General features: G+C 35.2%; 1 protein-coding gene across 2 annotated transcripts in view; it reads left to right on the top strand.

Moving 5' to 3' along the window:
- ASCC3 (activating signal cointegrator 1 complex subunit 3) overlaps positions 1 to 14,809 on the top strand; it is a 252,340-nt gene that overhangs the window by 27,807 nt on the left and 209,724 nt on the right. For both annotated transcript variants that reach the window (XM_074150229.1, XM_074150228.1), the window contains exons 5-7: positions 885 to 1,092; positions 1,850 to 1,991; positions 2,561 to 2,686. In XM_074150229.1, the coding sequence (XP_074006330.1) occupies positions 885 to 1,092; positions 1,850 to 1,991; positions 2,561 to 2,686 (476 nt within the window). The remainder of the gene's footprint in view (positions 1 to 884; positions 1,093 to 1,849; positions 1,992 to 2,560; positions 2,687 to 14,809) is intronic.

The raw sequence follows: 14,809 nt of genomic DNA, 5'->3' as shown, positions 1-14,809 counted from the left end.
TCAGAGTTTGACTGCAAAAGTACATATGAAACATAATTGAATCAAGTATATACTATTCAGTCAAACCTATATAAACTAATAATCTGTTTGCAGAATTTTGAAAACAAGTTTAAAAACACTGATACAGTTCCAAGACAAATCTCTCCACCCTATTGCATATATAAGATGTTGTGGTTTTGGTTTTGGGCAGTAATGGTCTTGGATGGGCAAATGTGACTGGGCTTTTTGGGGTTTCCTGCTCCCTTGGATTGATTGTTTATTGTCGTTGTTTTGTGGTTCTGTTTCTTCTTTGTTCAAACCTGCTGCTTGTCCTCATTAAGGAAGGAGTCCTCCTGGTTGTACAGAATAGGATTTCTTTTCTGACTTGTTTAGGGAAATTGCATTGTGAGTGTGCTTCTTTCAATACAATCATGTTATCTAGTAAATGTACACTAATTGTTATGTGAAGAGGCTGTTTTAAAAAAAAAACAGGCTGTTTAATCTGTTTTCACACCATTCTACTCATCAGTGTATATATATATAAGAGGAGAGATAAGTGGCATTTCTACTGCTGATGAAGTCATCATAAATACAGAAAAGAAAAACAGCCCTTCCTTTTCCCAGTAGCCCATCCTTTTATTTTGGGGTGAGGAATTTTTGTTTGCTTAACAATGGTAACATTAAATGTCCTACCTTTGGGACATGAGCTGGTACTTTTAGATTTCTTGAGGCCAACTGCTGCATGGTCATCTAAATTAAGCTAAACTACCTTCAGAAACACATTCCTCCCCCCCCCACACCCTACCCTGGACCCCCCCGCCCCCAACTAACCTTTAGAAGAAAACTGAGGAAAAAAAGATAGAATTCAGTACTTACGGAGCTGCATACCTATTACCATATTGCAGAACAATGCAAGAAGTTTATAGGAGAAAATGCTAAGCCCAATTATGGTTGTCAAGTTACAATTCAGTCTGAACAAGAAAAGCTGTTAATGAAACAGTTTCGTCGGGAAGAAAAGCGAAATGCCAGAAAAGAGAAACAAGCTGGGGAAGATGGAGAAGTTTCTGGAGAAGGACTAATGTGCTTTGATCCCAAAGAGCTGCGGATGCAAAGGTAATAAATGCCAAAATTGAGAAATGCTTCTGTTGTAATTGCTACTTCAACATATCATAATAGTTTATTTTCTTTTAGTTTGCTTTGGTGATTAGGTGATTCTGACTTCAAGTCACGTTTTATTACGAGTGTAGAAATTTTTTTTAATATGAAAACCTAATTTTCAGGGAAAGAAAGAAGTGATCTGCTTAATGAGACTCTTTTTGATCTCATCTATGTGGGCTGGAGATGCAGATTAGAGGGGCAGGCCATCTTTCTTAGTTCCTGTATGCACACTACTTGCTTAAGATTTATGAAGTCGGTACTAAATCTATCAGAACTATCTTTCTTTTTTTCCTCTCAAGATTAATGGGTACTATTTTCCACGTTGTCTGCTAAAGGTAGTGGGAGGAGTAGAGGGAGAGGATAAAGAGCAAATAAGCTGTTGTATTTTGTATTGAGAAAAATATAGTGTGACTGGTATTTTAACTGTGAATACATGTTGCTGTATTGCTTAAAAAGAGGCAAAACTGCATTTAGGAAAGCCTTGTGTTTACTGGATTGCACTTCTGGTTTTTATCTAAACAGTGTTTTATAAGGACTTGGTTTAACTGATGCCAGATGATAACACTTTAAAATTCCTTTGTTAATTATATTATGCAATATTTTTTTACTTAAATTTCCACTACTGTTGCTCTGACTTTAATATACTACATTCAGTTTTTGTGGTGGCTGCCTAAAATGGACAGAATTATCACAGTTATTTTTCTGCTCACAGAGAACTAGCACTTTTGAATGCTCGAAGTGTACCGGTCCTAGGTAGACAGAGAGAGATGGACTTTGAAAAAATTCATTACCCGCACGTTTATGATTCCCGAGCTGAAGCTATGAAAACATCAGCATTCATTGGGGGTGCAAAGGTATGTGTTTGGTGCATGACCCTTCTTCAGTAGTCTGTCTTTCCCAGTGAATAATGTGCAGCAGGGTTCCCTTTGTTCCTTTAGAGATTCTCCTCCTTATCAGAGTCCAATGTATGAAGCAGTGCATCTTTGCAGAGGGTTTTAAACACTTTCGTATATTCTGTTTTCATTTTGACTCTAGAAGAAGTAATCTCATTGTCAATTAATGTATTGGTGGGGTTTTTTTCTAGGGTCACTTAAATAATTAAAATACCATATTTTTGTCCTTATATCTTTTTGAAACCATTGAAATGACTGTAATAAAATGAATGCTCTATGAAATTCTAGACTTAATGGCTTCTGAAATTTAATAAAATAGAGTTACCTTTTTTGTCTTTTGGGGACCATTTTCTGAGTAGTAAAACTGATTATTTTTCATTTTGGGGGTTCATAAAATGAATCGGTGAGAATTGCTTTTATTTTGGATTCATTTTTTGAAGAAAAGTGACCAACCATTGTTTAAAGTGGGTTATACATAATGACACTTTGTTTTCATACTTTCAATTACTTTTCCTGTAATACTATTATAGGTGTTCTTACCAGAGGCAGTTCAGAGAGAAAACAATAAGATGTATGAAGAGGTGAAGATCCCCCATAGTGAACCAATGCCTATTGGTATTGAAGAGAAAATTGTCTATATTAAAGACTTAGATGAGGTAAGTAAACCATTTTGAAGATACTAAATTATCTTTTACTTTGTATTACAAAAAAATTACTGAAAAAGATTACTAATCAATATTGTGGTTTGTGATGTGTAAAGGCACCCAGTTAGTTTCTTCACTACTGCTTTTGAGAGTATTTGTTGGGGGATGTATTTCAGTGTTACAATCCCTTTCATGATGACTCTGATTCAAGAATTTCCTGCTCTAAACTGCTTGTTCATGAGTTGCAGTTCTCCAGTTCTTTTGGCATTACCTGTTCAGCTATTTATGGTTTTGAGCTGTGACCCGGATCACTGAAATGAAAAGATAAGATTATGGCGATTCTGTTCTCTTTCTGGAGACCACATGGAGACTTGATGTGCATTAACACTTTGGCTTGTGGCTGCACAGCGCTGTTTTGCAGTCCATGAGACTAGTCTTGTAGTATGATGCCTTGTTGGGGGTATTGAGTTGTGGTGTTATAGACTGTATGGAATGCAAAAGCTTCTGGAATAGTGCTTCTTTAAGCAGAAAAAGGCAAATCATTATTAGCAAAACTTTGATGATAGAAAATAGAGGGCAGAGGGGAAAAATACAAGTAAAATAAACGTTAATGATGAAAAAGCTGATGGAAGGGAACTAAATTTGTTAATAGTTACAGTCTAGAACTTGCAGTACTCCATCACATGTACCTGCTCACTTCTCATTGTATATGACAAATCTGTTGATAAATGGAAGATTTTGCTATTGATTTTAACAGGGACATAAAGAGCAAGCTGTATGTGCATATGAAGAAGGTCTTATGTTTCTTAGTTCTTCAGCAGCGTACAACATGGAAAAATGTTTCCCACCTTTTTCACTATGGGAAAACAGGAAATGAGAATATAAATCTAATTTGGTTACCCAGAGCACTTTATTGGGGTTCTGAGTAAAGATTATGCCTTACGTAAAGATTTAACTCTTTTAAAACAGAAGACAGTTTAATTTTAGAATTGGAATCTGTTCTTTTCTGCTTGGGTGACAGTAACTAATGCCATGTTTATGAAGTGACTGACAGCTTAACTAGATAGAAAAGTTGAGCTGCTGCAGCTGTAAAATGCGACATTTTATATGACAATTTTCAGCATGACAGCTTTTTGCAATGAAATGTCTTTCTGCTAAGGAAAATACTACCTACTAATCTGTAAGCTTTTTGCAAGAAGTACCAATATTTCGAAAGACAATAACTTTTTTCAGAAAAAAATGTAGTTCAGATGGAAAAATAACTACCTAAAAGACATGGTTTTCAGGTTTTTACACATACAATGTTTAAAATTAGTGTTACAAATGCATCAATTATACAAATTTCACAAAAAATTAATCTCCTTTGTAGGTTGTGTATCATCAAGAGGTATACTTTTCAGTTTTACAGTGAAATTCTGAAATAGAAACAGTTTTCTTCAGAACTTTTCTATATGTTTCCTATTACATGACATCGAATAGGAGTGTCAACAACAAATACAATTTTGAATGTTTGGATACTTATGTGTATAATTCCCACCCCCAAATTTGATATCAGTTTGCAACAAAAGATGACAAATTTATTAATAGTTTGTCCAACTGCAGGACTGTCAGATCCTATTTCCATGAGTGAGACTCAGAATTAAATCTTGTTGAATAACACCTTTTTCTCATTCAGGTAAAGAGGCTGAAATTGCCAATGTATGTATTTTTTAAGATATACCTGGTCAAGACATAAGTATCTTGGTTAGGGCAAAATTTGTTTTTGCTTTCTTGGTATTGCTGTTCTAGATCTTAAAGCTCATAAAATCTTGGTTGGTGCTTAAAATTTTTGCCAAGAGGGCAAGAAGATTTTCTGTCAGTACAGTTTATTCTTTTTTGGTGAACTAGTATAAGAAAAAGCAGAAAAATAAAATGTTTTTAGCTTCCTCCCTAGCACATATCGTAGAATCACGGGTGCTTATAAGATAGCTCTCATATCTCTGTATAGATATGTCTGCAAGGTTATTTAAAATATAAATAGATTTGCAAGGAGGAGAAGCGACAGTAAATGTAAGTGTAGATAGCTCGTAGCAACACCTAAAGGCATCATGAGGAAGTTGAGAGTTTTGCTACTGTTGACTATTATGAGATGCCATTAGTAGCAGGGTTTTGCTGTAAGACATTCAGTTAGTTTAAAGATATAGATGAAGGTATTCATTCTGTTTAATGAGTCAGTATACGTGCAGCCAATAGTAATAAAGGTCCCCAGGAAGAAAAGCTCAGAACAACCAAATAGTCTATTGTTGCTGTTACACAGGGATATATAACACAGATGTCCAAGCACTTGCTGTTTTATGGAGAAATCTTGGTGGTTTTAAAAACTGATAAATACTCATCTTCCTTTAAGTTTATCCGTTTAGTTCTCATCTGTTCTCCATTTCACCAGTCCCATTTCTGTTACACGTTGGTGAGTTTCTTGCTGTGCCGAGAGCCAGCTCTGGCTCTGTTTCCCTGCCTCAGGTACTAAGACCTGTTAGTCCCAGAATTCAAAGAAACAAATAGTTTGCGTTTGCTAAGGTGTTTCTCCTTGTAAAATTGTCTTTTTACATCCAGAAAATAGATTGCTTTTCTACTTTCCAGGAACAGTTTTATTGACTTACTTTCAGGCTTAAGCGTTTAAGTTCTTATTTGCCACAGAGCCACTGTGAGGAGGAGGAGGTGGGGCAGGTCAGCGCAGTGTGGGACATAAGTCCTCCCTCAGCTCTTAAAGCTGGGAGGTGTCAGCCTGCTGGGGAGAGGATGGCTGTTATAAACTGCTGGTAACCTCTCTGGAGATACTTTGCCTACACAATAATGATAAAAGACAGTGATCCCTTATTTTTCTGTGTACTTTTTTGGAAATAACAGGCTCTGTTTTGTAAGGTCCAGCTTTCTTTTGCTTGCTGTGAGAAGCTGTGACCAGATAACAAATAAAAATGGGTTTGCACTACAGAAGATTTTGACCTTTCCATCTAAACATCCTCTTTGAAACTTGAGGGACATCTGTGGGACATACAGGTCATTGCTTCAGGTACAGAGTACTGCAATTTTTGTACAATTAGAAAATTTCCTGGGCCTTCCTCTGGGCTCTTCTTCACTTGAGAAATACCTTGCCCAAGACTTGAGAAGGTAGGTAGTCAGGAGAACTACTGTACAGCTAATGTTTTAATTTATTGTGTTGTAGAGGGAAGTGTACTTCTATTTAGATTTGATTTATGGAAAGGGTTTAGTGCCTGGTATAGATTTCATTTTAAGGGAAAAAAAAAGTATGCCATTGACAATATAAATAATCCTACATCTTGATTTGAAAGTTTCCAGTGGTACTTGCACTCATTCGAGGTTAAAAACCTGAAATGCATCAATTTTCCCAAAGGACTGGAAAAGTAGTAAACTTCACTATGAATTGTGACCAATAAGAAAGAGCATGAGTATGGTAACAATACAAAATAAAATTAATTCTTCACTAATGCTTTGTATCAGGTGTGTTGACAAAAGTGGGTCTGGGAATATACAAAGACAAATGGAGAAGCTGTGCTGAGTAACTAAGTGAGCACATTTCACAGAGAAAGTATTTTTAGAAAACGCAGCTGGTAGTAGCATAAGTATTCAAATAGGCAGCAGAGGTGGCAGTCAGTGGTGGTGACGGGACTTAAGGACTAAAAGTCTTCATTATTCAATTTAATATTCACATTACCTATCAGGTGAAAATTCTGTTATTCAGCTACTAGTTTGCATTTGTGTCACCTCTGTCTTTTAACAGACAAAGGAGCTCTACGGGAGAATCTGTAAGGTATAGGCATAACATAATGCTGGTAATGAAAATGACTTGTCAAAAAGTTTAATTTACCTTTAATTTTCCCGTTAAAAGCCCAGAAGGTAAAAATTAGCCTTAAATGGGCTAGTTTATATTCTTTCAAACAAATGTTTCACTTTCAACTGAGTATCAATGCAAGAGTTTTTGAAGTGTCATAGGAGCTTCTCTTCTCAGTCTGTATGTTTTCATCTACACAAAAGTAATTTTAAGGACTCTATAGCTATTTCTCATCAGTTGTGTTATTTTGGACACGTTGTCAGCAGTTTGAGTAGAATCTTTGACCATGTAACGTGCGTATTGCAGAATACAGTATTAAATTTTATCTTCAAAGCTTTTAAGGTCAGTTCTGAGTTCATGATAAGGAGTTCATTTATATTTTGAACTGTTAGCCAAAAGCTAAACCTCTGCATCATGTAAGCTGAGGTAATCTTTCATTTTAAATGTTTTTAAGTATTAGTTCAGATTACTTACTTTTTTCTCCTTTCCTTAGGCTGACGTAAACATAGGTTGGGAAGAGATGAGAGAAATGTAGTCCTCTAAGTATTAATTCTAACAAACCACATTTTAACCATATATAGACTAATTTTTTTAATTTGTTTCTTTTGTACAAATATAAGGCAAAAGAAAAAAACTTCTGTGAACCAACACCAAAGGGAGCAGCAATGCCTTAAACTAGCACAGGCATTAACAGGAGGGTTAATTTATAGGATTGGCAGTGTAATCAGGAGGCACCTTCCACTGCACACCAAAATGAAGAAATAACATATTTTAGCTAGGTTTGGCACTATATTACCTGAAATCTTATGGCTAGTATTTTCAAAGTAAGTATTTAATGTAGTTAAATCCTCCTTGCAAAGGATCAGAGCTTTTCTAAAGTGTTTAACTTCACGGTTAAATTATTCCACGAGCAAATTTTTCTAAAGCATCATGGAATCAGTGCCTGGAGTAATCCAGATGCTAAGATGAAAATCATGACACAAATTTACCAAAAAACCCCGTATTTTTGTGGCTACCATTCCTATCTAATCCCATTATGCACTGCAAATATGAGATCAGGAGTGGCTTAACCTTTCACAATTTAGCAGCCATAAAAGCATAATATAGCATCTGTCATAAAGCGCTGGCATTAGCACTCTCCTATTATCTGCATTGTTCCTTTTTCTGCTTTGTCACCCCTGCCTTTCCACGCTGTGATCTGAACTACTTCACCTCCTGCCACAGTCTGACTTCACCAGTGTCATCTCATATTCTTTATTTCCTATCCTAGCCCTGTTGAGTTGGGAGCAGGAGCTACTGGTTTGTGTGGAGGGTGCTGTGCTCTTGCTTGGGAACATCTCTAACATTCAATGGCAGAAGGGGGGTGCACTGTGTCCCACAGGAGTCGCAAAGGGGAAGGGTTCTTCCTTACTGCAGGGCAGCAAATCCCACCCCCAACTTGATGTGTAGATCATTATTCTTCTGGCATTTATTATTATTTGGAGAGCTGTGTTTTCATAGAATGGTTAGAGCTGGAACGGACCTTAAAGATCATCGAGTTCCAACCCCCCTGCCATGGGCAGGGACACCTCCCACTAGACTAGGTAACCACAGTATAAGCACACGCGGCTTATACGTAGCTGGTTGGTTACACCAGTTTAGCCTGAAGTATTACGGTACAACTACTTGTGGAAGTGGCATGCTAGCTATGCTGTTTCAATAACGAGAACTTAAAAAATGGAGTAAGCACAAGCTTAGATTTATTAGCTTTGGCTGCTTGACATGCAGCTTGACCATTACTGAAATATATTTTTTGTACTTACTATAAAGGTGTTTTTGTGCCAGCCTTTTTGCCAAATAAATGTACCTTTAAAGTCATAAACTCGGGTCAGGGAAAGTTCCTCTTCAAGACTGTGAAAACAGGTTTTATCTAACAAATTGCTGTTGGTGAAAAATGACTTCAGCTTTTTACCTAAAGTGGGTATTCGAGGTAGGATTTATTTCTTTGTTTCATGTTATTTCCATTTCCTTTTACTAGCACTACTTAATGGTCTAAATAAGAAATGTTTTTTTTTTCTCTGCATTATGTGAAGGAATTATTACAAAATCAATACTCCCTTTTTTCCTGTAATGTTTTCTTGGTTTTACAATTGTACAAAGTAAGTCTACTGAAAAGGAAGTATGGATGTTTTTGCATAAATTACATTTTTCACATTCAGAATGGTGGACCATTTATTCCAAAGTTAATCTTAGTGTATATTTCAGTTGCATATTTTTCCAAACAGCAATTGACAGTTGGACTGAATTGAATAGTTTTTTAAAATAGTTGTAATTTTATTGAAATCCTGTCATTTATCCAATTAAGTGTACTAGTGAGTTGCTTTAAGGAAGGTTCTGTAATCATTAGACCCAACTTAAGACAAGGAAAAAAGCCATGTAGGTCATGATGCAATGTTTTTAATAGCTGGTAATGTATATTAGGAATCGCGGTCTGTCTTCGTATTTTATGAGTGGGGGTCCAAAGGTAGAATATGTGCAATAACAGGGTAACAAGAACATTGGAGTTAAGATTCTACACTGTTAATCTTAAAGCCTACAAGTTCTGGCTTAATTTTCTTCAGTATGTGAGTTAATGAGTACTTTTTCATTACTTGAGAACTGATTGAGATAATTTTGTCCAATAATCTGAGATTATTGTTCTATACACGGTTCCACCTATATCTGCTTTCTCCTGAAATGTATTTTTGCATCTCTGAAACCTGTATCAAAATATATAAAGTTGGTTTCCTATAACATCAGAATAAGAGCTTTTGCTAGTGCTGAAATGAGAATGAGAAAAGAATGCGCTATCTCAGAAGAGGTAGACTGAGGATAAAGGTTTTCTTTCATAAGGTAGCAATAGCAAAACACAGAAAGAAAGGAAGTGTCATCAGTGATAGTGATATCAATGCTGTTCTAAAAATAAAAAAGCAAGAAATAGAGATTGACATTCTTTATTCTGACAAAACCCATAATACAACTTCTTTTCCCAAGATACGCATCCCAGGTGTGTGATAGCTCTTAAGAGCTGAACAAGTATTGGATATGTTCATCTCAGCCACTTCATGGTTTTCCTCCAGAGCATGTTATTTTGTAACTTGTACAGATATTTTAAAAAACATTTTGAAAGGCAGTGGTACCTGGAAGTAAGGATTGTAGTATACCCTTAGCATTTGAAAACTATGATTTTTGACTCAGCAAAAAGATGTATTTGACACTATTATAGTCTTTGAGAGGACCCGTCTCTTGACACAGGATGAGAAATTGAAACTGTATTCTCTGAAACATCTCTGCATTAGGCAGGTGTGACATGACTGGAGTCTTTGCCTTAATCCGTGATGCTTCTTCCATTCTCAGTCCAATATTATCATAGATATAAAAGAGACAGTAATATATAAATTTTAGATATTTAAAAAGTATATTTGTAAAAGATACTTCATTTATACACAAGGTGTATACAACGTATATGTTTCCTATTAATGTAGAGTTGATTTTTAAAATAACAGATGCTTTTTAACAGACCCATCACCACTATTTTATATATCCTCCCCTTTGCCTCCCTCAGCTTGCCAGACTTTTACCTTTTTATTTTTAAATGAAAAAAAAAGATCTGCATGCAAACAAGATAGTTGAGCCAGTATGTGTTCCTTATATAGATATATGTAGGATGCAAAAAAGAGAGGCGATGAATAATCAGAGAGAGCCAAGGACTGAAGTATGATCTTATGTCAGATTTTATGAAGGGCAAAAAGCAGCTTTCACTGAGCCAGGAGCCCATACATATGGAAACAATGTGTGTTAATCCACTGTTGTGGAAGTAATGCCATAGTTCACCTCTTTTGGGATGGGAGAGATGAAGGTAAAGGAAGCAAATACATCACGTCGCTCGGGAGCTTCAGAATTAGGTTTTATGTAACTGTTCAGATGGAAGCCTGTATTTGCTCAAACTACGTCTTTCTTCATATGATGTGGCTTTTATTTTTGGTAGGATGTTGTGAATTGAATCGCTGTAATGTGATCATTTAAAAGCAGATTATTTTTATACAAATTGTAAAAACATTCACCAGAGAAATATAATGAAAACAGCCTTTTATTATTGTCCCATAAGAATGGGGAAGTAATGGAGATACTTTCTCAAAATTTTGGGTTATGGGAATTATTGGAGACATTCGTAGATAACCACTTGCACCCACATTTTCAGATTGTAAAATATTTCCCTGATTTAAAACTGCCAATGCAACAACTTGCAACATAACCTTTTTCTTATTCCAGAATAGTTCTCTGTCATAAACCTGTCTTTTGGTAGGCTCACAACAGGTTTATTTGCTTTGGTTTGACAATGGGCAAGTTTGATTCCTTTAGAATCAGGCTAAATGAAGGTTTCCTTTGCAGTATGTGCTGTCTGAGCTCATGTAAACACATTCTTCAGATGACTTTTCTCAAAGGTGAAAAATTATCTTTTTCTTTTTGGCTAGTAGGCTTCTGCTTGCTATTCAGCTATAACTTACTGCCTTTCCTTACCTTGTAGTATCTTAAAGTTGACTGCTTAAAACACAATCTGATTGTTGTTCTTTAAGTTGCCTTTGTCCTAGTGTCATGTGCAGTTTAGTTGAAGACATTTTGTAGTTTTGTGCTTATATTCTTTTTAAGAAGGCTTTTGTCTTTTTTTTCTTTAAACATCAGATTCTAAATGCTATGAGGATAGTATATTGTATAAAACATTATAGCTTGCTTTATTTTTGGTGTGGGCTTATCTGTTTACATCCTCATATAAGAGCCTTTTAATATCTTAAAAGTTCGACGGTTTTGTTACGTGAACAAGCCACATTTAAGACACCAGAGATGTTGAGGATGGCAAAGATGCTATAAAAAATGGATAAATATGCCTTTGTTGTGTCAGTCTGGGTTGTGTTTTTATGCACGTCTTTATTTTCAAAGGCTTGATATTAATGAAAACATATGTGAAAAACATTGATAAATATAGATACAGCAAGAAAAAAAAATTCTTGTGAATATAGGATTTTCAAATTTCATTAGTGAAGTTGTAGTTGAAACAGATCTTCTCATTTATAGATAGTCTGTTTATTTTAAGTACTAGTAATGTACAACTTGTTTTATTGAAAAGAGCTCTGTAAAATCTGAGTTATTCCTTCTTGGGCAGTGTAGCTTTGAAGACGAGCAATTAATTGATGATATGGGGTAAAATCTAATACTGAGAGTATCTGCACTGAGAATGTAATTTCTTTTAGTCTGTTCTTTAAACTAGCATGGCTGTGTATGTATACTAAGCAAAAGATGCTAAAAAATATTTAGTAGATACTGTCATGGGAGAGTTGCATATTCGTACAGTTATTTGGCATTTTGGTCGCTCCTTTTCATGCAGATAGTAAATATGAATAACGATACGCGCTTTTTAATAATAACATGAGGTAAAATTGACTGCATCTGATTTGAATAAAATGTTAAGCCTGTTTCATTTTCTACACAGCTGCCAAGTGTGTGTATATTGTGTAGTGCTGTCTCTGAAACGGTTGAAAATCTGATGGGAGCACTTACAAAGGCAAACCAGTAAAGGGCACCAGCTGCTGAAAAGCACCTGCTGAGCCACAGTGGGAATAGATGCATCTGCCTGTAGCTAGAGTAATTTAACAAAGTACCTGCTTTTACCTGTCAGGATATTAATTTGTGTAAAGATTCAACCAGTGAAACTAATTCTGAATACTTAAATGATTAAAAAAAAAAAAAATCTGGAGGGTTTTTTTTTTGTCCAAAAGAACACCACTTCTGAGCAACAGGAGTCTGTGAAAGCTTCTCATTCTCATAACTATTTTTTGTTTTAATAAAACCAAATTCAGATATGGCAGCTAAAAGTCTCAGCTACACTGTGCATAGTGTCTTACTAAAGGATGCAGTCACTGTGGAAAAGATTATGCTACTGAAGAGCAGGTTTCCAGTTTTTGTTTGGCTTAGTTTGAGAGATGGATCTCGGGGTTTTGTGAAAGTATATGTTTCTTTCTTCATTGCAGCATATTTGATTCATTGTGGGTGGTAAAGCACACAAAAAAATGTTTTACAATCATAAGTCATTAGACACATTTCCCAAATATGTCATACCTTTTGTCTGTCAATACTTGAAATTTTATTGTTCTCGCATGTTTGGACCTTACCACACAAGTTCACCATCCCTCACCTACCTTTAATTTTCCTACGACAGCTCAGGTGGAAAAACTTCTGTGAATGCTGCTGGTTTAGTTGGGATTTGGGAGAACAAAGTAGCTTTGTTCTTGTAAGACAAAAAAAAAAAAAAGACTGTGCTTGTAGTCTTCCCTTGTAAAATTTAAGATAAAGTCATTTAACATCTATATTGTAAAAGAGTGCTACCTTCTTGGTTAGCAGTAGTGTGAAATTAACTGAAATAGAGAAGAAAATTGAGTTGTAGAAAGATTATGACAGCAGTAGTTGTTCCTCTGGGAATATTCTTCTGTTTGCCATTCTTTCATTTTTACTTGATGAGTTAAAATTATTACTAGTTTCAACTATAATTACCCTTCATAGCACTCTGTTAGTTTTTCTATTTTTGTTAAGTATTATTTGGAAGAAACAGTTTGTGTCATGTGTTAAGGGCAAGCTAAACTAAACAGTTTGAAATTATTATCCTGAAGTGGCTTCTACATTAACAAGTGAACATGAACAGATAGAACTGATGCCTTTCTGGGCGTAAAATAGTATTGACTTAATTAGGGTTTATTTGAACATAAAATTACTGAAAGATATATATACTTTAAAAGTATATAATAGTATGAAGTGCTGTTGCCCTTCTCTTAAAGACAGGTTTAAATTTGCTTGCAAAGCAAGACAGTATTTGGGCTCCAAAGTGTGATTTTGAACTGACTATAAATTGAGTGACTTTTATTTATGTATTAAATTTTGTAGAGTAAAACCAATGACCAACAAAATCCAAGAAGCCATTCAGGGAGACGTGTTCTGCCACAGTGCAGCTGGATGTAGCTCAAAGAAATCCAGCTTTCTGGTTCACAGCGTTTTTTCCTCTGTTAATCACTGTAACATTTGAAATCCAATTATATCTACCTGGTGACTTTGCAGCTGTTATGTTTGTTGACCTCACTAAGTGATCATAATAAGTGAAATATTTAAATTGAGAAAACACCTTGTTAAAAGTTCATTGTTTATTCTTTAGGGAGGCACATTGATGTCATTGACCGTATAGAGACTTTTTGGTATAAAGTACATGCAGGTATCTGTAAACTTTTTAATGAAAACAACTCAAAGTGGTTTTAGTCATTTCGATAATTAAGACTGGAGAGTGAGTAATATGCTTCTGCTGCGTCCTGTTTAGGGGATAGCCATTTCTCAATGGAATTTCGTGGTACGAGCGTGGAAGAAGAATGCAGAAGTCTGCTTTACTTTGATAGCATACCTGAAGGCAAGCTTTTGTTCTTAGGACTAATGGGTCTTCAATTTAAAGAGAAATACAGAAAATTCTAATTAAATTTATACTCAAGACCAAAATTGTTTTTCATTTTTAAGAAATATAATCTCAAAGTGAGAATTTTCAAAGATGAAGGAAGTGTATGCTATTTCTGATATGCTGTAACACTTGAAAAATTAACTCTCACTGAAAATATTTTAGATAAATTATAGTTTGCCTGATTTTAATGTTTGTCTTTAATTAGCACAAGTTTCAGTACTCTTCTTGAGACATGAATCTCTTATCTAGGATAAGAATATCCCAGGTCTTTCAGTAATAGAAATGGGACTGAGATTATCCATCAAGGGATTGTTAGGAATCACCAAATAGTTGTAAATGTTTTTAAAAGGTTTTGGGATAGAGGAGATACATGACTAGAGGATTGACTTTATATCTGATAGGCTATTCATCTCAGACTTGCAGTTTCCACTAACCTCAAGATCACATGGTGACTGCTAATATAGTGGAAGTTTTAAAACTTTTGAAGACTTGTAGTTATTTGAGTCTACAGAACAACAGGGAGCAACAAGTAATGTGAAGGCTCTTAAAGCGGGAAACAGATTCTGTTTGTGTGTTTTGTATCTTATTCGAACAAAATACTTTTTCTGAATTCTAATTGGAAAATTGGGATTATCCTGCTACTTAATCTTTCAATTAGAATATCGGAGCAGAACACATCAGAGTGGAGTTTCTTTTCATATGAATAAATAGGTGTGCTTTGTGTAATGATAACAACAGTAATAGTAGAAACCATTTATTTCCTCTGCAGCATGTTGGAAATTAATCTGGTGAAAGAAAA

Source organism: Numenius arquata, chromosome 7 (assembly GCF_964106895.1).
Source record: "Numenius arquata chromosome 7, bNumArq3.hap1.1, whole genome shotgun sequence".
In the NCBI taxonomy this organism is placed as follows: Eukaryota; Metazoa; Chordata; class Aves; order Charadriiformes; family Scolopacidae; genus Numenius; species Numenius arquata.
Note: the sequence above shows the minus strand (reverse complement) of the source record. Positions and strands in the feature narration are given on the sequence as shown.